This window comes from Tiliqua scincoides, chromosome 5 (assembly GCF_035046505.1).
Source record: "Tiliqua scincoides isolate rTilSci1 chromosome 5, rTilSci1.hap2, whole genome shotgun sequence".
Taxonomy (NCBI): Eukaryota; Metazoa; Chordata; class Lepidosauria; order Squamata; family Scincidae; genus Tiliqua; species Tiliqua scincoides.
This window is the reverse complement of record NC_089825.1, coordinates 39,801,549-39,823,482: the sequence shown is the minus strand read 5'-3', so window position 1 is coordinate 39,823,482 and position 21,934 is coordinate 39,801,549. Positions and strand designations below refer to the sequence as shown.

At 41.7% G+C, this 21,934-nt stretch overlaps 3 protein-coding genes across 7 annotated transcripts in view; 2 read left to right on the top strand and 1 right to left on the bottom strand.

Moving 5' to 3' along the window:
* The window catches only part of ANKRD28 (ankyrin repeat domain 28), a 116,262-nt gene extending 114,025 nt beyond the window's left edge, over positions 1-2,237 (top strand). For all 4 annotated transcript variants that reach the window (XM_066628100.1, XM_066628097.1, XM_066628095.1 and 1 more), the window contains one exon: positions 51-2,237. In XM_066628100.1, the coding sequence (XP_066484197.1) occupies positions 51-337 (287 nt within the window). In that variant the 3' untranslated portion in view covers positions 338-2,237. The remainder of the gene's footprint in view (positions 1-50) is intronic.
* Positions 2,238-2,486: 249 nt separating this feature from the next.
* On the bottom strand, positions 2,487-18,797 carry BTD (biotinidase). Its single transcript, XM_066628103.1, has 4 exons — positions 18,643-18,797; positions 10,472-10,694; positions 8,457-8,606; positions 2,487-5,551 (listed from the first exon to the last, which is right to left on the bottom strand). Exons 1-4 carry the CDS (start codon positions 18,654-18,656, stop codon positions 4,385-4,387), a joined length of 1,554 nt encoding a protein of 517 aa, XP_066484200.1. The 5' UTR covers positions 18,657-18,797; the 3' UTR covers positions 2,487-4,384.
* The window catches only part of HACL1 (2-hydroxyacyl-CoA lyase 1), a 34,940-nt gene continuing 31,648 nt past the window's right edge, over positions 18,643-21,934 (top strand). For both annotated transcript variants that reach the window (XM_066628102.1, XM_066628101.1), the window contains exon 1: positions 18,643-18,778. In XM_066628102.1, coding sequence (XP_066484199.1) covers positions 18,698-18,778 — 81 coding nt within the window. In that variant the 5' untranslated portion in view covers positions 18,643-18,697. The remainder of the gene's footprint in view (positions 18,779-21,934) is intronic.

Genomic DNA, 21,934 nt, shown 5'->3' with positions numbered 1-21,934 from the left:
GCGGATTTTGGGCTGTCTCTCTAAATAAAATTATCTTATTTTGACTCTAGGTTACACACCAGCGTTGGCCTGCGCTCCCAATAAGGATGTGGCTGATTGCCTAGCTCTCATTTTGGCCACAATGATGCCTGCTTCTTCGAGCAGTACGTTACCTTCCCTTACATTTAATGCCATTAATCATTACACCAACACCTCAAAAACTGTCACCTTTGACTCCTTGCCAATGATCAGGAGCGAACATAGCTCTTACTGTAGTTTCAACAACATTGGTAGGGAAGATGGCTACCCCTATACAGAAGAAGATGAACTTAATGACTCGGATTCTGAAACCTATTAAGAATCTCAGTTGGAGGTTTGAAGAATGACTTGCTGATTTTCAAGATTGTGTGTTGGAAAAAGCTGTCTCTTTGAACATAACAAAAGTCAGCTCGAAGAGAAGATTTTTTTTTTTTTAAATGTGGGTGCACGTGAAATATTTGTGTGACCCTCAGGTTTTTAAAAAGCAGGTTATGCAAAGAAAACAAATTCTTGAAAATGTTTGGATCCATGGTGCAAAAAATTACGCGGAATTTTATTTGTTGTGTATTGGGTTGTCGATGGTGACAGGAATAATCCCAACAAGACTGTGCACCATTGTCTGTGCACCATTCTCTGTATCGATGAACAGAGTTCTACAACAAAGTGGACAATAGATTTACATCTTACCAATAAAGTTAAGATCATTTTGAAGGCAATAATTGAGTTTGGTACAGAAGGCATTGTTTGTGCAGCAAATTGCCAAAGGACCAAATAACCTAGACTTTTTTAATTGATAAAAAACTTTTTTGAGAACTTGAATAGGTTAAATAAGTAATAGTCTTAACCATCCCTTAAATTACTTCTGGCAATTCATCTTAGATTTGGTTTTAGATGTTGATTTGTTTTTAATCATCTAACAGCCTTCCGACACTGTTCAATGTACCATGAAAGAAGATGTAATTTTAGTTCTGTTTCTCTCTCAGATGAAATGGAAAAACACAAACCTGTTGTAGTTTTACAGCATTAAAACTGTAACTAGCTTAACCAGGTATAGTCAGGGCAAATTGTGTATAAAATAATAAAGGAAAGGGAGACAGAAATGCAGTGATCATTGCACAATTTTCTTTCATTTACAGAAAAAAACGCTGTCTTTAAATATATATTTTTATTCAAAAACAAGGAACATTAATTATCTGGGCAAGTGAAACTGCATCAAAAACGGAACTGCAATATCCCAACACCCTACTAGGCTGCCTTATAGAAATGAAATTTTCTACAACTTGCCCAACCCTCTACATCATATAATGAAATGAAATTTGTGCCTCACTGGTGTATATAATTTTTTTAAACTGCTAGGCTTTTAAAGGCACAGGATGTGGCTGGGTGCGATTAAAATGGTTTCCTTCTCATAAGAAAGGTACAGTGTCGGATATTTGGGAACATATACAAAGTGATTCACTTCGCATTTTTCAAAAGATACAGGTCCTTCTGCTATAATTAAAAGTTTCCCTAAGTTTATCTAATTTATAATAGGCTACTGTAATAAAAAAAAGGAAAAATATTGAAGAATGGAAATTTTTTTTCTCAAAACTAAGCTGAAGTTTGTTTATATAGAGGTATTTACTTTATTTGGTTCTGCTTTAATTGAAACCGTTATAATTAAACTTGCTTATGTACATGCAAGAACATCTTCTTGCATGTTGAGGTAAAATATGAATAAATGGCTACAAACTGACAACCTTCTTTTATCCTTTTTGTATTGTGAAACTGGAAACTTTAATGCCATTGTAAATTATCAGCTTGTTTTCTGAACATAAAAGTGTGAAAACACAGGACAGTATTTTGATCTATTTGATAATTTTGTGAGTTTTTGAAGAATTAATGAGCATGTACATAGAAATAGCAACTGCTTGAATACTGTATTTACCTGCACTCTTTCAGTACATCAAGATTCCTGTGTATATTTTACAGAGTATAATAAAACCCAGATGTGAGAGTTGTATTTAATGAATAACTTGTGTATCAAAATGGGATGATTGTTCATTCTTTAAAGGGCTACTTTTATTGAATACCTCAGATCTATATATTCTGTTCTACAAAGGTTTTTTTTGTTCTCTTAGAGACCAGTGATTCACAGCCTAATCCTAACCTGCACTGGTGCGGCCAGGCCACATGACCATGCTGTATCCAGTGCAGGAAAGGAGCAGGCTGGAGATCTCCTTGGGGTTACTTGGGGTCTCCTTTACCCCAACACTCCAGCCTGCCCAGTGGGTTCTACTTGGATCTGCACCAGCTAAATTGCTGGCATAAATCCAAGCAGTCCCATATAGGGCATTCAGGTCCAAGAGGGAGGATTGGATATGACAGAGGCCTCCTCCACTGATCCCACCCTCTTCCTGGGCCTGATCCACCCCCTATCTGCCCTCCCACCTCCCGTCCACCCTCCCCCAACCCCTCCACCACTCAGCACTTTTCTTACCTCTGCTGGCAGCCAGGGGTCTGGATCGAGCACATGCCTTCCCACTGGCACTGCTGGCTCCCAAATTGTCACAATTGTTTTACGTCACATTTGCGGCACTAGGCCAGCACAGTGGCCACTGTGCTGGTGGAGCCAACACTTAGGATTGTGCTGTCCGGAGCTTAAAGTTAAACATTGAAGACCTTATGATCATTGTATTTTTGGCCCATGGCTGGCTGATATAACTAATGGAAGAAATGTATGCTGTACTACTATTGGACAGTTGAAGAGCCTAGGAAGCCCTGCTTTTCTATGTTAATATTTTTTATGCTCTTTGGAATTATCCAAGATGCCTGTTAATTTCAACAGATTGGTAACATGGTGATTGTGAACTAGTTGTATACAGTCAGTTCTCTTTAAATGTGAATTTGCTATCTACAAATTCACTTATCCATGAGAGGCAGAATTGCAACCTTCTCATGTTACCCACACCTCTCTTGTTATTTGCTATGCAGAGACCTTCCAGAGGCTGCAGGGATCTTCAAAATGGTGCCTATGACCAGTGCAGACCCCTTTCAAATGGCCAGCAGAAGCTTCTACCAGTCATTTCAAAGGGGTCTGTGCTGGTTGCAGGAGCTATTCAAAAGGTCTCTGCAGCATTCAGATATTTTTGCACTTCCTGCTTCATTCTGTTGGCTTCCTGGGGATCTCCACTGGATTCTTCTGATGGCAGATACCCCCTTGTACCTTGATCCCATAGGATCAATTGTTTAACAGCAAATTTGCTATCTGCTAGGGGTTCCAGGAACCTAGCCCTAGTGGATAACAAGAACTGACTGTAGTGGTTTTTTTTAATGTTATCCATGTTGTCTTTTCTTCATGTTTAACTTTTATTTTGCTTCTTGAAGGTGACATTTCTAGTATTTTGGTGAATAAGGCTGCCATGTTTTGGAGCTCTGAATTAAGGAAAACAATGTTCCTTTTTTTGTTTGCATTTGACTGAAAAATCAAATCCATATTGCATGCGACACTAATTGTCTTTCTCAAGCCTTTCAGATTTTTCTTTTAGGTGGAAGAACATAGAACAAGCAAATACCGGTAACAATGCTGATTTTGCACTCAAGGTTACAACTCCCCTTGCTTCTTGTAGCTCTTGATATTTCTCTTATTTATTGCTCTATAAATGAGTCGGAAAGGACATGATTTTGCAAGGGATGGGCAGTGGCTTAGGACATCCCATTCTTCTAAACAAGGGATCAGTAACCCTGAGCTACTAGGGTTTCCTTGAGTTGTAGCAGCTCCTACTTATCACCACCTCTTTCCCTTTTCTAACCCAATCTAATCCAGGTGGGGGTAGGCACTGAACATTGGCAAGAGGTGGTTGAGTGGGAGGTGAAATCAGTTCATGTACATGACCCCAGCTGTTGCTGCAAAGAGCAGAAAAAGAGAAAGGCAGCTGCTGTAGTGATGGTAAGGAGGAAGAAGCTGCAGCAGAACTTCTTCCCCAGCTCCAAACTCAGGAGGAGGATAGCAGATCTTCTTTGTGGAGTTGTAATTTGAGTGTCTCCCAAGCCAATGCAACATGCATGAATCTCTTCCCTTCTGATTTTAGCATTGGGTAATGGCACCAGGAAACATTCTGAATTTAGATGGCAGAAGCACTTTCTTCTCAAGTTCAGTGTTATGTCAGATACAAGACCCCTCCCCTTTAAGACCAATCAAAACTTGTGGACCTGAAGTGATAAAACACTATGATGAAATGATCTAATCCAAAGCTATTTTTCAGGCATATTCTATTAAAACACTAGTCCTCCTGAGTAATCCATGCCATTGAAAAATAGTCCCTTTTATTTAGTTCCTGGATTAATCATTTTTGTATGTCAATACTGGTTGCACCCAAACACTGGTTTAGTCCTTCTCATACCATCGTCCATATAAGCCAGCTGTGATTAGGCCAGAAGATCCTCCCTTTTTCCGCATAATATAGTAGTTTTTTCTCCAGCCCAGATGATCAGCAAAGTCTAGAGTGACACCAGAGCGTAGCAACAAAGGAAAAACAAAAGCAGTGCTGAAATTCCCTTGTATCTGAAAATCTATCAGTCCGGTGGCTTCTGTGACTTCTTCTCCACAGGTAGTATAGTTAAGACCACCACACTTCACTACGACACAAGCTTGTACATAGTATGTTCCATGCACTGTGTGTAGGCCATCAAAAACTCCCAAAACGTACAGTTCATTAAATAAACCAAATCTCTGGTAACTCAGGTAACAGCAAAGTGTATTGGAACAGACATGGATATTGCCTTCAGCTTCTGCTATAGGTGTTAAAGTGAAATTATCATACATCATCTCTCTGTAAAAAATGGGGAGAGCTTCATGGGTTGCTTTCCCTGTTACCCCACAATGGGCATCTTGATCCTTCTTATGACAAATCGAGCTCTCCACATAGAAACTCGAAAGACTGTTCTGCACATCTTTATCGTTGTTCTCCCCAACGCTTTTATGCTCTGGTGTAATAACAGGGATTTTTGCCACTATGAGCTTCCCTCTAATACTTTCCATATCATAATGAATGAAAGATTTGGATGGTGTGTATATACCACTTCCTGTCATACCTAGGTTTGGGTGATGAATATTTGCTGCCAAAAGATTGATGTTAAAAGCAGCTGCGAAAGCTTGTTGAAATTCTACAGCTGACAGGAGAGGGAGTTGGTTCATCCATGCTGTAGGGTATGCTAGCTGCTTCACACTGTATTGCTTGACAAGTTTCACAACAGGTTCGTAGAACAGGATATCAAAGCAAGTGAAGATTCCAAATTTGCCTGCGAAAGGTGTGTCAAACATTGTGTGATCTATCTCTGGTGGAGTATCAAAGGCATATTCAAAATAAAGGTTTTGCTTTCGGTATCTAGCTATGAGAGTACCACTGTCATTGAATACAACATTAGTATTAAATTGGTATCTCCCATCTGGTGGACAGTGAGGATCACTGTGCTTGCAGGGCTGCTTGGTTCCTATATTGGCTACTAAAAACACTTGATTCTTCATGGCCATACAGCTGAGTCGATGGAGAACCTGTTAAAATAGAAATAAAGCAAATTTGTTGTATGTTGCAGAAGAGACGGAAACACTGAGTGATTCTATTAATTGGCTATGGTGTTAATCACATAAGTAGACTTGTAACTAAATATTAACTGGACTGGTCCCTTATGAAAGCATGTTCCAAAATTGGTGAAACTCACAGCGCAATCCTAAGCATTGGCTCAGCTGGTGCAGCGGCCACTGTGCCAGCCTAGAGTGTAGCAAACGTTTTGTAATGCATGTATGCGGCTATTTGTGAACCAGTATTGCCAACTAGAAGGCCTACATTGGCTCACCAGCACTGAATCTGAGCCCCTATCTGCCAGCGGAGGTAGGTAAAGTGCTGAGCGGTGCAGGGACTGGGAAAAGGTGACAGGAGGGAGTTCCAGGGGGGAGGGGTATAACAGGGTGGGGGAGGGCATAATGCGTGGGACAGACCAGGGAGGTGCAGGGTCAGCCAAGGAGGAGGCGGCCTCTGCTGTATCCTAACCTTCCCAGGCCTGCTAGCATTTCATGGGGCTTCCTGGATTTGCACCGGCAATATCACTGGCACAGTTCCAAGAAGCCCCTATGGGCAAGCTGTGGCTTTACTCAGTGTAAGGGGACAAATGGCCTCTTACCCCAAGTAGACCTTCAGACTTCTAACCTGCCCTGCATACAGTGCAGGTGATGTGGCCCAGCTGCGCCAGTGCAGGTTAGGATTGGGCTGCCCTTTAAGCAATCATTTCCCAATTCTGGCGATATATTTTGAGATTGTTTCCAAAATATTAGTGCTGAAAGAATTATTATATTTCACTGAAAAATTTTCATTGAAATGAAAAAAATATTTCATTTTCTAGAACAAAAACCTTTGACTTCTATAAAAATTGCATTGTATTTTACATAACAGCTATCTACCTTAAGTGTCTTTATTTTAAGAGCGAAAGTCTTTGTTCTAAAAATTTTTGGTTATTTTGGTTCACCTTTGACTAAATAAAGAAATTATTAGAGCATTTGTCATAATCTACCTTGCAGTTCTGTATGGAGGATAAGTATTAATACAATTATGCCTGAAGCAGGTAGGGGGTCTGTTAAGCCCTTAACTGTCAAACATGGTAAAATGAAATAGGATATGAATTCACAAGAAAAAGTGCAATTTAATGCATTTCCCTTTACTTTGAGAAGACAAATCTTTAAACAATATTGAACTCCTGCATGCAACACCTTTTGTAAAATGTTTAGTACTATTTTATACATTTTGATACATTTACAGTGCAATCCTAACACCCGGGTTAGTCCAGCAAAAGTCACTTGCACCAACCCAGGGGTGTCACAGACGTGCTGTAAGGCACGTTTACACTGACTTTAGAGTCGGGGTAGTCAGTGTAAGGAATTGCACTGGCCTCCCTGCGCTGGATCCACAGCCGGTGAGGTATGTTTGCATTGGCCAAGCTCAGAGGCGTTTCAGGGCAGGGGGAGGGTGGCCAGCAGGCGGTCCCAGGGTCAGGTGGGTGGGAAGCGGGAGTCGGGGCCAGGATAACAGTTATGCGGGATTCTGACCCTGTTCCTGAATGGCACGGAACAGTCTCTGGCTGCTCTGATCTACTCGGATTTGCACCACCACCTGAGGTGGCTCAGATCCGAGTTGACCCATTGAGGCCAGTGCGACATGACACCGCATGACAGTGCTGTATGACATGGCCAGTGCTTACATGACATGGTAAGGGGAGAGTTTTCCCCTTACCTCAGGTTGCGCTGATTCCGGCCCCAGCCTGCCTGCCTCCGGCACAAGTTAGGATTGTGCCCTTATTTCTTTAGGCAAACTCTCATGAAATTGAGGCCAACGTATACAGCAGGGGTGCTCACACTTTTTTGGCTCGAGAGCTACTTTGAAACCCAGCAAGGCCCAGAGATCTACCAGAGTTTTTTTACAATGTTTGCGCCATCATAACATATAAAATTTATGTGTACAATGTATGTTGGTGTACCTTGAGCCCCACTGAGTATAACAGGACTTACTCCTGACTAGACATGCCTAGGATTAGGCTGTGAGGCTGCAATCCTAGCCACACTTACCTGGGAGTAAGCCCCATTGAGTACAATGGGCCTTACTCCCGGTGTTTCCTCCCAGAGGCACCTGAAGGGGGGGGGGGTCGGCACTCCGCGATCTACTCATTTTGCCTCGCGATCTACCTGTAGATCGCGATCCACCTATTGAGCACCCCGGTATACAGTATGTTGACCTCAATCCTACAGCAAGATTCTGCATAAAGAGTCAGTGCAAATTGCATATACAGTCTCCCCTTGTTTTACATTCTGGTGTCTAAAGCTAAAATAGTGTATATTCAAAATTGCCTTGAAAATCTCTTACATCTGGAGAATATGTACTGTCTTTTTAAAAACTCTAAAAAAAAAAAAGAGACAGGCAGAGACTGAAACCAACAGAGGGAACAGCAACTTCATTCTTTGACTTAATGCTCACACTCAGACGTATATTTAGTAAGTGGAATGGTGGATGGAATTGCTTGCACTATTTAAACTACTGCTGTTTTGTTTTTTTTAAAGGGGGGTTGTTTGGTTTTCCAACCACATGAAGATGAATTTGTGCAAGTCAGCTTCATCAAATACTGGGGGTGACTGTTCATTGATAATAAAAGTATTTTTAAATAAAACTGCTATAGAAATCAAAATAAAACCCTGTGAATATTACTATTCAGGAACTAAGGAACATCAGGAACTGAGTACAACAGCACTAGAAAACAGATGCTCTTCCTTAATAATATTTGCTGCTCTTTCACTAAACCCTGTCAAAAGCAAAGAAGACTCTACTTTCCAATGTGTTCCTGCTGCATTTTGCCTCCTTTGGAGTATTTTATATGTCACTCCTTCCCCCCTCGCCCCGCAATTCTTTAGCTGGTACCTCAGTGTCGTTGTATACATTTGCTTCTTTGCATGGATTCCACTTCACAGCATCCGGATTTGGAATGAAATTCAAGTAAGGATATATGGATGTCCTGGTGAAATTGAAGCCCTGAATTCCATCTTCAGGAAAGACAATGATCTGTGCTTTCTGGCAGTAAAGACATCATCAGTAAGAATTAAAAAAGGAAAGGTATAACATAATATCTCATCAAACATAACGTTTACTTTTATTCAACTGTCATCCTAGCCAGAATTCCTAATTACTGAAACCTTTGTTGTTGGCAACCTTCAGTCTCGAAAGACTATGGTATCGCACTCTGAATGGTGGTTCTGGAACAGCGTCTAGTGTGGCTGAAAAGGTCGATTCAGGAGTGACAATCCCACACCAGGAGCAAGTGCAGTCTGTCCCTGGTCTGTCTCCCTGGCTATGGGCCTTCCTTCTTTGCCTCTTTGCCTCAGACTGTTGGCCAAGTGTCTCTTCAAACTGGGAAAGGCCATGCTGCGCAGCCTGCCTCTAAGCGGGCCGCTCAGAGGCAAGGGTTTCCCACCTGTTGAGGTCCACACCTAAGGCCTTCAGATCCCTCTTGCAGATGTCCTTGTATCGCAGCTGTGGTCTACCTGTAGGGCGCTTTCCTTGCACAAGTTCTCCATAGAGGAGATCCTTTGGGATCCGGCCATCATCCATTCTCACAACATGACCGAGCCAACGCAGGTGTCTCTGTTTCAGCAGTGCATACATGCTAGGGATTCCAACTTGTTCCAGGACTGTGTTGTTTGTAAAAATGTAATGTTTTCATATTTTCAGAATGTTTTTGAAGCCCTGCGTGTATCAGTGTGAACAGTCAGACCATATGTGGATTTATTACTAGAGGCGTTAGGGAGTAATTACAAAAGCACTCTCCAGTTCCCACTTGGCTGAAATCCTCAAAGCCTGGAGTAGTGCCACAATTACAGTCTTGGGATTTATACAAAAGTGTTTTCAAGTGGCAGAAGATTCAGTCAGGTTGAAAAGGGTCAAACTATTTAGGAAGAAATCATGGCACATGGCTCCTTTGTGGTCCCTTGTGTTTGTATCATGATCAGCCATTACTAGCTGGATGACAGCTAACCTTTACACCAAGGTAAGAAGTGTGGGCACTTGTCAAGCAGCTCATTCTCCTTGAGCTCCAGGATCTTACAACATTTGCTGGAGAAGAAAAAAATCCTGGTAGCAATGAACTGAAGGCTAGTTGATTGTTGTGGTTCAGTGATCCAAGGGGATTTTATGTAAGTTTTGGGGGCAGACCTTTCCTCTCTCCAAGCAAGTTGGAGACTTGCTTACTTCACAGCAGCCTTTGTTCTAATAATACCATATATGTTATTAAGGCCCATAGACAGTTATATCTCAAAAGCAACTATTGCAGTCTTCTGTTGCTACAAGCCTACCTCTAAGGATTTGTACAGAAAAACACCAGGGCTGATACCCCAAAATTTCTAAGTAGGATTATAGATAGCCCTTAGCACTCCCTTCTGTGAGGAATGTCTCTACATTCTTGGTTTTAGTATCTTCTCCCCCTTCATTTAGGATACATCTCAGTTGTTTTCTCTTCACAACTTACTGACCACTACATGTATCTTAGAATTTTTTTTCAGGTATTAAACATCTACAGTCAACGTCTTTCAGACTTCTAAGATTTGAAGATAAGCATCTTAAATACAAGTGCATCCCATTAAAGTCATATTATTAATTAAAAAAACGTGAGGGAGAAGGTGGTGAAACTTCCAAGATCCTTGGAGACTCTTCATTAATAATTCCAGAAGAATCCCACTGTAATCTGTTTCAGGAGAAATAGAAGACTCTTAAGGCTCTGTAATGACTTACTAGTTATGGTATAGGCTTCTGTAGGCAAGACCTTACTTCATCCCACCCCTCTGATGGGATACCTACAGCATCCCATTCCACATTAAACTATTTATCTCTAAGGTGCCAACAACAGCCACATCCTTGCTAAAATGATTATAAGTGCTATATACCTGTTTCACAGCAGCAATAGTTTGCTCTTCATAAATATCTAGGTTCCTGTTCATCAGCTGTAATGCAGACTGTCGACTGGTGATGGTGGTTGGATTGGGATTGAGGATGACGTGATGTTCATACACAGCAGCAATGAAATGTCTGTCTTTGCCAACATCTACAGCGAGGCCTTGAGAACAGAATAGTATATAGCTGCACCCCAAAGTTATGTCTGCCAGGAATCTGAATGGAAAACAGATGCAAGTGGAGCATGACTAATAACTAATAAGAGGCATGCAAAATTTTTAACACTCTTGTATGTTGTTAAATGTGAAACTAAGTTGTAAGATCAACTTTGACTATGCAAACTGAAGAGAGCTTTTCTAAATAAGATGCTTTTATGAGTCAAAGTACATGTTACAACCACTTTGTGATGTAGCCCTTTATTCACTTTTTGTACTCAGTGTGCTGGAGGGGACCTGGAATGTGGTGAAATCATGGCCCGCTGTGGGATGAGGATTTAACTTTTTGCCTCCACTGATTTTCACCCCAATTTTAGCGCTTGTGTGCTATTTTAATTGGAAAAACCCTATCATTGAAACTCAACTGAAAAATAGTGTGTGTGTGCAAGATGGAAACCACACTGCGGCAAAGAGCTAAAGACCCTTCCCTGCTGCAGTTTCACCGCATTTCAATGGGCGGAGGTGCCTTGTGTACAAACAGAGGGCTGTGTGCAGTGGTGGTGTGACCCAGAATGCCACCTGATGCCATCTCAGATCTGTCACCTCTACACAATATTTATTTAAAAAACACAGGTACTTACCCATGCTCCCCAAGGTTTCTTCAGTTTTGGAAGTGCAGGTCTTCTGGTTTTATTTAAAAGGACTATGCAAATGAAGAAGTTCCTTGTTTGCAGTTTTTGTAAATCAAACCAGAAGCCCTGCACTTCTGAAACAGAAGAAACCGTGCCAGGAGCAAGATAAGGTATCCACTTTTCCCTTGCTTTTAGCTGACAAAATAGATCAGTGTGGGCTGCACCCATAGTAGGCTACAGGTAGGTGGCGGCAGATGCAGGATGAAGGGCACCTCAAATCTACTGCTCTCTTGTCCCCTTGCAATCAGAACCTGTATCACCTCACCTAATGGATGGGCAGCTCCAGCTCAAGAGCGTGTGTGATGGCTTAGCCCTAAAATTAACTTTTAAGTGGACAAATGAAATGCAGGATGTTTCAGCAGTACCTGCATTCTTTTTTAACATTACTATATACAATGGATAAAACACCTGCTTGGGTATCTGTTCTCTGCTTCTCTCATGGGGAAGTAAGCTCTTCAGTAAATCTGCTCGTCCTGTATTTCATAATTCAGTTAAATCAGCTCAGAATGCTGTTTACAGAAGATAGAACAGAAGGTGCATAGTGTCCATTAAATAATTTGCACCATTCTCCTTTTGTATTTTGGGATCTGTGCAGCAGTTTGTGGAGTTTTAATTCTTGAAGTGAGAGGAGGTGTTTGTGCACAAGGTCTGCAAAGTGCTATGTGCAGTTACAACATGAAAGTTAGGTTGAACCACCTTGTGCAGGTTTAAGCAATAGATGGCTTTTGTGCTCAATAGTAGAGCACTTGGTTTGAATACAGAAGGTCCCAGAAACAGTCTCCAGAAAGGACTGGAAGGACCCTTGTCTGAAATTCTGGAGAGTATTATCAGTGAGACAATACAGAGCTGGATGGACCAAGGATTTGACTCGGTATAACTTATATAACATGATACACAGGAGGCTAGGTAGCCTCCTATGTGCCTGTGTATCATGTTGTGATTAATTTCAGGTAAAATTGTTTCTAGATTGCCTAACAGGAAAAATGTCAAGCAGGCCCCATTGACCAACTCGGCTGTTATTTCTTCTGTTGCATTAATATTTGAGTTGTCCTTTGGATGGAATGCACTAGAGGGGTGTAAAAAAGTATTGGGTTTGATCAGGAAAAGGCTTTCTGAAGAGGTCTTCCTTTCCTCCTGCTGAAATCCATTGTTACCTCTCCACAGAAGCAACCTGAGGATTGGAAGGTCCCTCTGCTGAGGTGTGCAATGGAGTAGGAGAAGAAGAAATTGGCAGAAAGTGGGCCTGCTCTAGTGCAAGTGACTTCTTGTGAGAATTCCCTCTGGATCTCTGCACTGAATCAGGGAGGTTGTCCACTAAAGCCATATGTACGGAATGCTTGTTTTGGAAATCATTTTCAAATTCATACTAGAAAACAATGCTGAGCAGGTATGGGTTCAGTTTGCATCATAGCTTTCTTGTTTATTCCTCTTGGAGTCTTAACAATCCCATGAAAAAATAGCAGAAATAACACTTACAGCATCAAGATAATGGGCTTTTAACATTTACCACACTTAAGTGCCCATGAGAAATACCTCTGCTTCCTTATGTGATTTTGTATGAGTAATGAGCCCAGCTGTTGTCTTCTGTATAAGTGTCAGAAAGCTCAGGTTGTAAATTACCCCTGGAGCCCAATGCTCTCTTTCTGCAAAGAAGGATGTGTAAGGTAGGCATATCTGGCATGATCCATCAAGCAGTGAAGTTACAACCTCTTTCATGTCAACAGCATTGACACAAAAGGTTTAGAAGCAGCTGTGTGGTGATGAATTGATTTCAAGATAATTAAAATTTTTACAACAAGGAGTCATGTGGAAGCCAAGAGGGAAAAACTAACTGGAAAACAATAAATGTATTTTAGTTGAGACAATAAGCATGGAATTAGGAAAAAAAAAAGTTGTTTGCAACAAGGGGCAAATGTAGGAACCTTGCATATAATCAAACCCAGCTAAGTGATATTCATTTTGAATTTGCAAAATATAAATGTAAAGAGAACAGTTATCCCTTAGTGCACGGGTCTCCAAACCCCGGCCCAGGGGCCAGATGCAGCCTGAGGCAAGCCTCTGGCCCACTTGACTGAACATGACCAGAGCTGTGCTCCACTCATTTCTGGAGGGTGCCTAAAAACATAACTTCATGGTTTTCTGAAAACCCAAAGTAACTTTTTGTACCCTCTGAAGGCCTTAGAAGGCCTTCCCAGGGTTGGAGAGGTCTCCCCATCCCTCAGAATACATTCCAGGTGTTTCCTATGATGTGCTGGTTCTGAGATCTTTACTCCTGTATATTTTAGTAAGCTGCTTGGGAGGTGGGGAAATGGGAGTCCATTTAAGTGTGTGCTTTATTTTTGTGGTGTGTGTTGGTGCTTGGAGAAATCCTGGAAACTTGAATTCATTCATTTATTCATTCATCTAAGTTTCATCTCTAATGTATTTAAATTTTATATGAAAAAAAATTTTTATAGTCCTTGTCACCATGTCAGATATTTGATGCAGCCCTCTAGCTGAAAAGTTTGGAGACCCCTGCCTTAGTGTATGAGGTCAAATGGAAATCTCTCTATAAATGTCAGCCTGGAAAAGCATTTGATATGTACAGTTGTGCTGTTTTTACTACTGCTCTATGTGGCAGCTGGCTCAGTTTCTACCAATGAAGCATGAAAAATTCTGGCAAGTATTTTAGCAGGAATTTAAGATATCGCTTACCAAAGTAAAACCTGGCTGCTAGTAGCAGTATGGCCCTTGAAAGCTTCCAAACTTTACAAACACATGTGTGCGTGTACACATATACCCCCTATTTACTGCCGGGCCTTGGCCTTAGAAATGGCAATCCAACCCACTGGTGACAACCAATGCCTGAATTCACATTTGTTATGTAATTTTTGTAATTCAAAAGAGACAAATTATACACACTAGAAAATATCCAAATAACTTGAAGGTGGTGCTATCAGTTTTCATGGGCAGAAATATAGTACAGGTCCAACCTTGTTATACACAGATTTTTTATACACGAATTTGACTTAACTCAAATGGCTACTGCAAATGAGAAGGAATGTGCTGATCCCTAGAGAAGGGAAAAACACATCTCTTTAAAATCACAATTTAAAAAAACAAAACTGCTTTTCTTACTGTTGTAGAGAGATAGTCATGCAAGTGATCATTCCATTCTTCAGCTGAGCCAGACAAAGGCAGGGGGTCCTTTGCATTTCTGATTGCTGACTGCCTCTCTACAACAGTAAGGAAAGCTGTAAACCACAATTGTAAAGGGACACACTTTTTAATTTTTTTAAACTGCTTTATTTAAAACATTTTATTGTAACAGCAGGGAGTCCCAGAATCAAACCCCTGAGGATGTCAAGGCTCAACCTTATTCCATTAGAAGCAACGGAGGGGCAAGAAACCAGGAAGTGGATCTTAAATCTATTTTTCCACTGATTTTTTTATCCACTGATTTTTTTTTTATCCACTAGTGTTTTGGAATGGAACCCCAGTGGGATAACGAGGGACAACCTGTATTTAGAAATAATTTCCCAGAGCACAGCAAATCTCTTGCAGTTTTTCCTAGTCAGGAATTAATAGAAAATTAGTGCTAGTGGTAGCACTGAAAGAGGAAAAAATATGTCCTGAGAAAAGAGGAGTTACATTCTTACCCAGTGCTAAGAGCAGTCTGTGAGAGCAGCCTACCAATTTAAAACGCTCATTTTGAGTTACTGTTTTATTTAAAACACAACAGCAAGTTTAACAAATTACCCTCAGGCATGCTATTGATAATAAACTAGCACAGCTGCACTCCTGCTCACCCCAAAAGTTCCACTGCCCTTGTGTGCTGATCCTCAGGCTGCTATAAAACTAACTCTAGCTAATATGTAAGCTCATACCCCTGTCAGTAGGCATAACTTTTCACTGTCTAAAGGTGTATGAAGAAAACACAAAATGTGCATTTTAATTTGCATTTGACCTGGCCCTACTCCCCCTTGCTGGTAAGTATTTAAGGGCCCAGTCCAACTTTCCAGTGCCAAAGCAGCCCCAAGATAAGCGGACAAATGTTCACTTACCTTGAGGAGGTCTCCATGAGTCCATGACTGCCCCCCCCCACAGGATGCAAAACTTGTCCATTGGCACAGCTACATCCATGCTGAAAAGTTGGATAGGATTGGACCCAGGCTATATCACCTTACCAGAGAATCTGGTTTCTTTTACAGAAGTTCATCTCCCAAAAATCACAGGTAGCTGTGTTGAGCCTCAGCTATTCTGATCACGACTTGTTACAACCAACCAACTTGACCCAAAGCTGTGCATATGTATTTGGCTTTCAAATTCTTCAAAACTCTTCATCAGGCTGGATGTTATGTAAAAGAAAAGCTTGAATGGCTTCAAAAGGGTACTGGGCAAATTCATGGAGGGGTGCTACTTAACAATGACTATGCTGTTTCCAGTTTCAGCAGTACTTTGTCTCTGAGTATCAGCAGGGGGCCAATGGTGGGAGAAAGTCTGCCTTTCTCTCCTGCTTGTAGGGTACCCAGAGGCAGCTGGTGGGCCATGATGGGATTAGATTTTGCCTGATCCACAGCTTTTCATATATTATGGGGGGGGGGGGGGAACGGTTGAGGAAAAACACAACATAGTTGCCCCAACTTCAAATTTTAAGATCCCCACTGATGCCAGTGTACAATAGTTTGAAAATGGGCATGCAAGATGAGTTAGGTGAATTTGAACAGTGCAAGGCTATACTCAGAATGAAGTCCCACTATCAAAGGCTTTGCTATGTTTAATAGGGCTGACTCTGAGAAAAGTGGGCATAAGCATTACACTGAAAATCACCTTGAACTTGATGGGATTTACAGAAGGTGTAGGATCACACTATTAACTAGAACACAGGGTACCAGTGTTTTTTCACTTGCATACCCCATGGCAGCCTATTTCCATAAATTGCACCCCTCATATTAGCAAAATGTTCGTGATTGATATAGTTGCTGTTATTTCAAATTTATGCTTTCAACTACTGATCCATATCTGATAATCCATGAATTGATGACCAGAAACTAGCAGTTGCTGGGGCTTTTGCAGCTGGCTACCTGCCTTCCTTTCTATCTTGTCAGCTCTGAAAGGCATTCAAGAGAGGTTAGGAGGATAGCAGCCAGAAATAGGGCCTTCTCGGTGGTGGCACCTGCACTTTGGAATTCCCTCCCCTTTGAGATAAGAACAGCTCCTTCATTGCTAACCTTCTGCCGAGGCCTGGAGACATTTTTATTTTGGAAAGCCTTTGATTTCTGGTAGAGGGTATGATGGCTGCGTTATTATTAACTAATGTTTTTTAACTGATGGTTTCTGTTGCTGCTGCTCTTTCGCTTTTATTCTGTATTTTGTAGTTTTATTTTAATTTTAAAATTTTTTAGGTATATCTTTTATGTATTTTAATTGTTGCTAGCCGTCTTGGTTGCCCTACAGGGAGAAAGGTGAGATACAAATCGAATGGACAGACAAACAAATGGCAGACCTGCCTTTTTCTGCCATTATTTGGCTGGCAACCTTCAGTCTTGAAAGACTATGGTATAAGCCTACAGCACCGGGTATTCCCAGGTGGTCTCCCATCCAATCCTTTTAAAGTTCCCCTAAAAGTCCTGGCAAGTACCCTGGGGAGTGTACCTACCCCAGACTGGAAACTACTGAACTAGAAAAACAAGAGCTTTGAAGCATCTTAAAGATTGACACATTTACTGCAGCCTAGGCTTTCCTGGCCCTGAAACTGTTCTTAGATTAGCCTCCCTAGTTGCCTGCTGATTTTAGGCTGTGGTCAGGGCTACTGGAATAAAGGAACAAAAATAACTGGTTCCCATTGTTAGATGATGTAATATCTAGGACAGTGTTTCCCAAATTGTGGGTCTGGACCCACCAGTGAGTTATGAACCTATTTTTGGTGGGTCACAAAAAGTTTTTGAAATTTTTTTTTTTACTTTTTCAAGCAATTTTGCCCAGTTTGCAGAAGAACATCATTAGCTAGAAACCTAACTGGCCGTAATTTTTCTACCCCCAAATTAAAATGTCACATTTTTCAATTTTTGTTAGTAATTGATGAGCCCTAGATCACATGTGAACTCAGTTTCAGCCTTTTGTCTGGTATGGAAGTCCCTAACTTCACATCTTGCTCTCCGGGTAAGCCTTCCGGGTACCTTGGAATGACTGTAAAGGTTTGGGGGAACAGTCCTTGAACTCCAGTTCTAAAAAGAGTTTAGCAAATGTCTATACATGTATACTATATGTAAGGTCTCGAGCAGCCTCAGGAATATAAGACTCTGATTATTATTCATTAATAAGTTATTAAGAACATAAGAGCCCTGCTGGAGCAGGCCAAAGACCCAGCTAGTCCAGCTTCCTGTATCTCACAGTAGCTCACCAGATGCCTCAGAGAGCACACAAGACAACAAGAGACCTGCATCCTGGTGCCCTCTCTTGTACCTGGCCTTCTGAGGTGGCCTACTTTTAAAATTAGGAGGTTGCACATACCCATCATGGCTTGTAACCTGTGATGGATTTTTCCTCCAGAAATTTGTCTCATTCCCTTTTAAAGGCATTGAGGTCAAATGCCAGATCTCCATATCTTGTGGCAAGGAGTCCCACAGACTAATTACATGCCAGATAAAGACATATTTTCTTTTGTTGGTCCTAACTCTCCCAACGCTCCATTTTAGTGAATGTCTTCACAATTTCTTTTTATATATCATTTTTTCTAGTGAGTTCTGACAGATTGTCCTTTTCAAAAGTGGGTCCTGCAGGTAAAAAGTTTGGGAAGCACAGATCTAGGACTTACTGTATGTCACTAGTCCTATTCCATGATGAAGGCTGCAATCCCAGTCACACTTTCTTGGGAGTAAGCCCTATTGACTATAATGGGACTTACTTATTGAGTAGACATGCATAGGCTTGGGCTTTGTGGCTGCAATCCTATCCACTCTTTCCTGGGAGTAAGCCCCATTGACTATAATGGGGCTTACTTCTGAGTAGACGCATGGGAGTGGGCTCTATAACTCATTCCATTCCCGCCTCCTGTGCACTTCAAGAGCCCTCCAGGACCACCCAGATGGCAGAGAACACCTGGTCACTCACTCATCTTATTATGCAAATGAGGGCGTTCCGATTGGTCAATTGCGACTAGACAGCGACCAATCAAATCCTTCCTGCGGCGCCCCTCCCCTCCCCTTTGCCCCAGAAAACAAGCCGTTGCTTGAGGCGGGACACCTGGAAGTTCCGCCCACACCAGTTCGCAAATGAACAGAGAACGTGTCAATCACAGCGACGCTGACCCCTCATTGGCCCAACGGAATGAGGTACCTCAGAACTCTCATCTTGGAGGCCGTCAATCTCTGTGAAGCGCCCGGCGTCAGCTATGGCTCCCCAGAGCGCGGAACGGCAGGAAGCGGAATGCGTCAGCGGAGCTCAGCTCGTCGCGGAGGCCCTGAAGCTGCAAGTAAGGACGCCGCGGCCGTGGCGCCCGAACCCGGAACTGTGGTGTCGACCTTCCTACGGGGAGCGGGAAGGATCAGTTCGCTTGAAAGTCGCACGGGTGGGACGGTGCCTCAGGGGAGAATGTCGTACTAGACACTGAGGCTCCTCCTCTAGTTCCGGGCATTGAAAGGACCCGCTTGCTTCCCTGCCTGCACAGCCGGCCTCTGGTCAAGCTGGGAACGTCTTGGCTTGGAATGTTCAGCCTCGTTGGCGTCCTTCTGCTCTCCAGCCCCTCAGCACTGCCCTTGCACTCCACTGGCTGCAGTGGGGCTTGCTTCTGAGTAGACACTCATAGGATTGAGCTGCAAGCACATTCCTGAGCTGCTGCCTGCAATAGCTCTGTGTGGGTGTGTGTGTATGAGAGAGAGAGAGGGATTTTTCACCAGTGTGCTGTTGCACATTGGTGTGCCACTAATTGTCTGCAGGTGTGCCATAGGAGTTTGGGGGATGGTCATTTATTAGTTGGTCCATTGGGGGAAGTGAACCCCCCACCAACAGCATGGTGTGCCTTGCTGATTGTCGACTGACAGAGTGCCTTGTCCATTTTAGCGGCTTGTCAAAGTGCCATGAGGTGAAAAAGGTTGAAAAGTGCTGATACGTACACACTTATATGAGGAAATATGTAAAATGTGGTTTCCCAATTGCCACACAGCTTTGTCAATATTGCACTGGGTGGCTTAATATTATTGAGGACGCTGCTATGTTGTTTCAACAGGAACTTGTTTTATAACTTGGCTGTTGGCAACCATGACAGACAGAGAGATTTGGATCTGAAACACGCAAGAGAAGGAACAGAAGGCAGGGTGTCTTGTCTTGGGTTTTTGGGATCAAAGGAAAATAACTGGGTTACGCGGTTCCTAGATGTAGTTGAAATGTCACAACTCCCTGCTTGGGAGTTGTGAGTATTACACATACGTTGTGACTGTTAGTATTTTACATAAGGCAACACACACATATGCACACACCATAGTTTTTGTTTGTGTGATTGTTTTAAACAACATCCACACTGTGTATGGACTAATTATTTGGACTTATTTGTTACTTCTCTCTCTCTCTGTAGAAATTTGGATCTAACTGTATGGGAAGAGGAACAGAAGGCAGGGTGTTTTGTCTTATTTGGGGGGGAGTTCAAGAAAATAACTGGATTAGGTAGTTCCTAGATATAGGTCAGTGGTCTTCAGCCTTTTTCGTGCCACAACTCCAATAAATCAATCAATAACTAAAGTATGAGGCTGGAGACCCCACTATTGATCCTGCCCCCCCCCAAGACCCTGTCTGCCTACTCCCTGTCACTCCCCACCCTGTTATGCTCTCCCAGCACTGTTCACGGTAACCAAATATTCTTATTAGAGAGAGAAGAAAAAGTTACCATGAAGCCTGGCTAGAGTGAAAGCTATTTTAGCACAAGTGCTAACAAGAGCAGGGTTGGGATACCATCTTCTGGTATCTGAAGAGGTACACCAGATGCCTCCCCGTCTACCTGGTGGTACTCTAGTCCAGTGGTCTTCAACCTTTTTCATTCCTGTAAGTTTCCACAGCCCTACAACTGAGGTTTCACTACTCCACTGGGGTCCCACTGATCTAGGTGAAATGTCACTCTGCTGTCAAGGAGGAAAGTGAAGAGTTGTGGGTAATTAGTAGTGTGGGTATTTACTAACACATTGTGGCTGTTAGTATTTTACATAAGGTTCTAGCTCAGTGATTTTCAACCTTTTTCATCTCAAGGCACACAGACAAGGTACTAAAATTGTCAAGGCACACAATCATTTTTGACAGTTGACAAGGCACACTGCACTACTGGGGGGGTTCCTCCCATTCCCCAGTGACCCTCTCCCAAACTCCCACAGCACACGGGGGGGGGGGGGGCACAATGGTTGAAAATTGCTGCTCTAGTTATACACACACACACACCCATATCCTGAAACATAATAGTTTTTGTGTGGTTGTTTTAAACAACAGCCATGCTAGGTATGGAGTAATTGTTGAGATGTAGTTGTTACATGGTGACCCTAAATCTGTTGCCAGAAAACAGATTGTGCTTCACATAATGCAGAACAGGTGTGTGCGTATAAATCTGGTAAACTTGTGACTAGGTTATAAAATGACAGCCTGTGTATAAAATAGTGGACTGTTTTAATATGCATGCACCTATAGTGATGTGCATGTCTCTGTTCAGATATTCATAATGAAAAAAAATGTGCATTTAGGAAATATGCAAATATGTTTCTGAAAAGGGTAAGTACAGGAATTTGTGTTATACAAGTGTCCCACAGGCTGTGCAACATGAGGGATTATCTTTATTTTAAATCTTAAATATCTAAAAAGTATAAGATTGCCAAATAAATTACAGCTTCAGAGTTGTCTTTATGTTCCAAAACTTAAGTCTTGACCTTCTCTTTGTCCATGCATAAAGGGTGTTTTACCGATGTATTGAAGAGAGTAGTGTGAGTAAACCTATGTATTTCTGAGTCACAACTGATGAAAAGTAATCTGAATAAATAGGCATGGGCAAAAAACAAAAGGAAAATTGCCAATTTTTAATTAGATTTTTTTTTTAATTGGACAAATCTTTCTCAATCCTATACCTTGAACTCAAACATTCATTTTGCATTTCATTTTGGCAAGAATCCTCAAAGCGCTTGTGTATGCCTAATATCATTGGGGCAGATTGCTTCTAATGCAGAGTACATCTGTGTGCACAAAGAAAATCATCCATGAAACATAAACTTTTTTTAAGCATGAGCTAAAGCTTGAGTAAAGTTAATACTGTCTTTATTTACACATATTCTATCAATTTAGTTCTGTAAATCATTGCCAGAGCATACCTCTTATAACTGTTCCAGATTTGACCTTTTATCATTTTTTTCTTTTATTGGTAGAAACGCAGTTGCTTAATAAGTTAATCATTGTATGAGGTAACTTAGCAGAACATTTTCCTTTATTTAGTTTTTGAATGTGTTGAAAAATCCATGAATGAATCTCTGATATGCAACTAGACACCGAATGCAATCTAGTGACATTTTGCTTATATATTTGTATACCATTTTGCTGCAAGCTTCTGCAAGATATCTTATAGCAGTAGTAAAAAATAATCAAAATTTAGTAAATGAAACAATAA

What these genes read in the sequence shown, in the direction of transcription:
- BTD (XM_066628103.1), bottom strand. An exon ending in CTATTGCTGCTGTGAAACAG is followed by an intron (nt 8,607 to 10,471) that starts GTATATAGCACT and finishes CTTTACTGCCAG; the next exon opens with AAAGCACAGATCATTGTCTT. An exon ending in ATGTATACAACGACACTGAG is followed by an intron (nt 5,552 to 8,456) that starts GTACCAGCTAAA and finishes CTATTTTAACAG; the next exon opens with GTTCTCCATCGACTCAGCTG.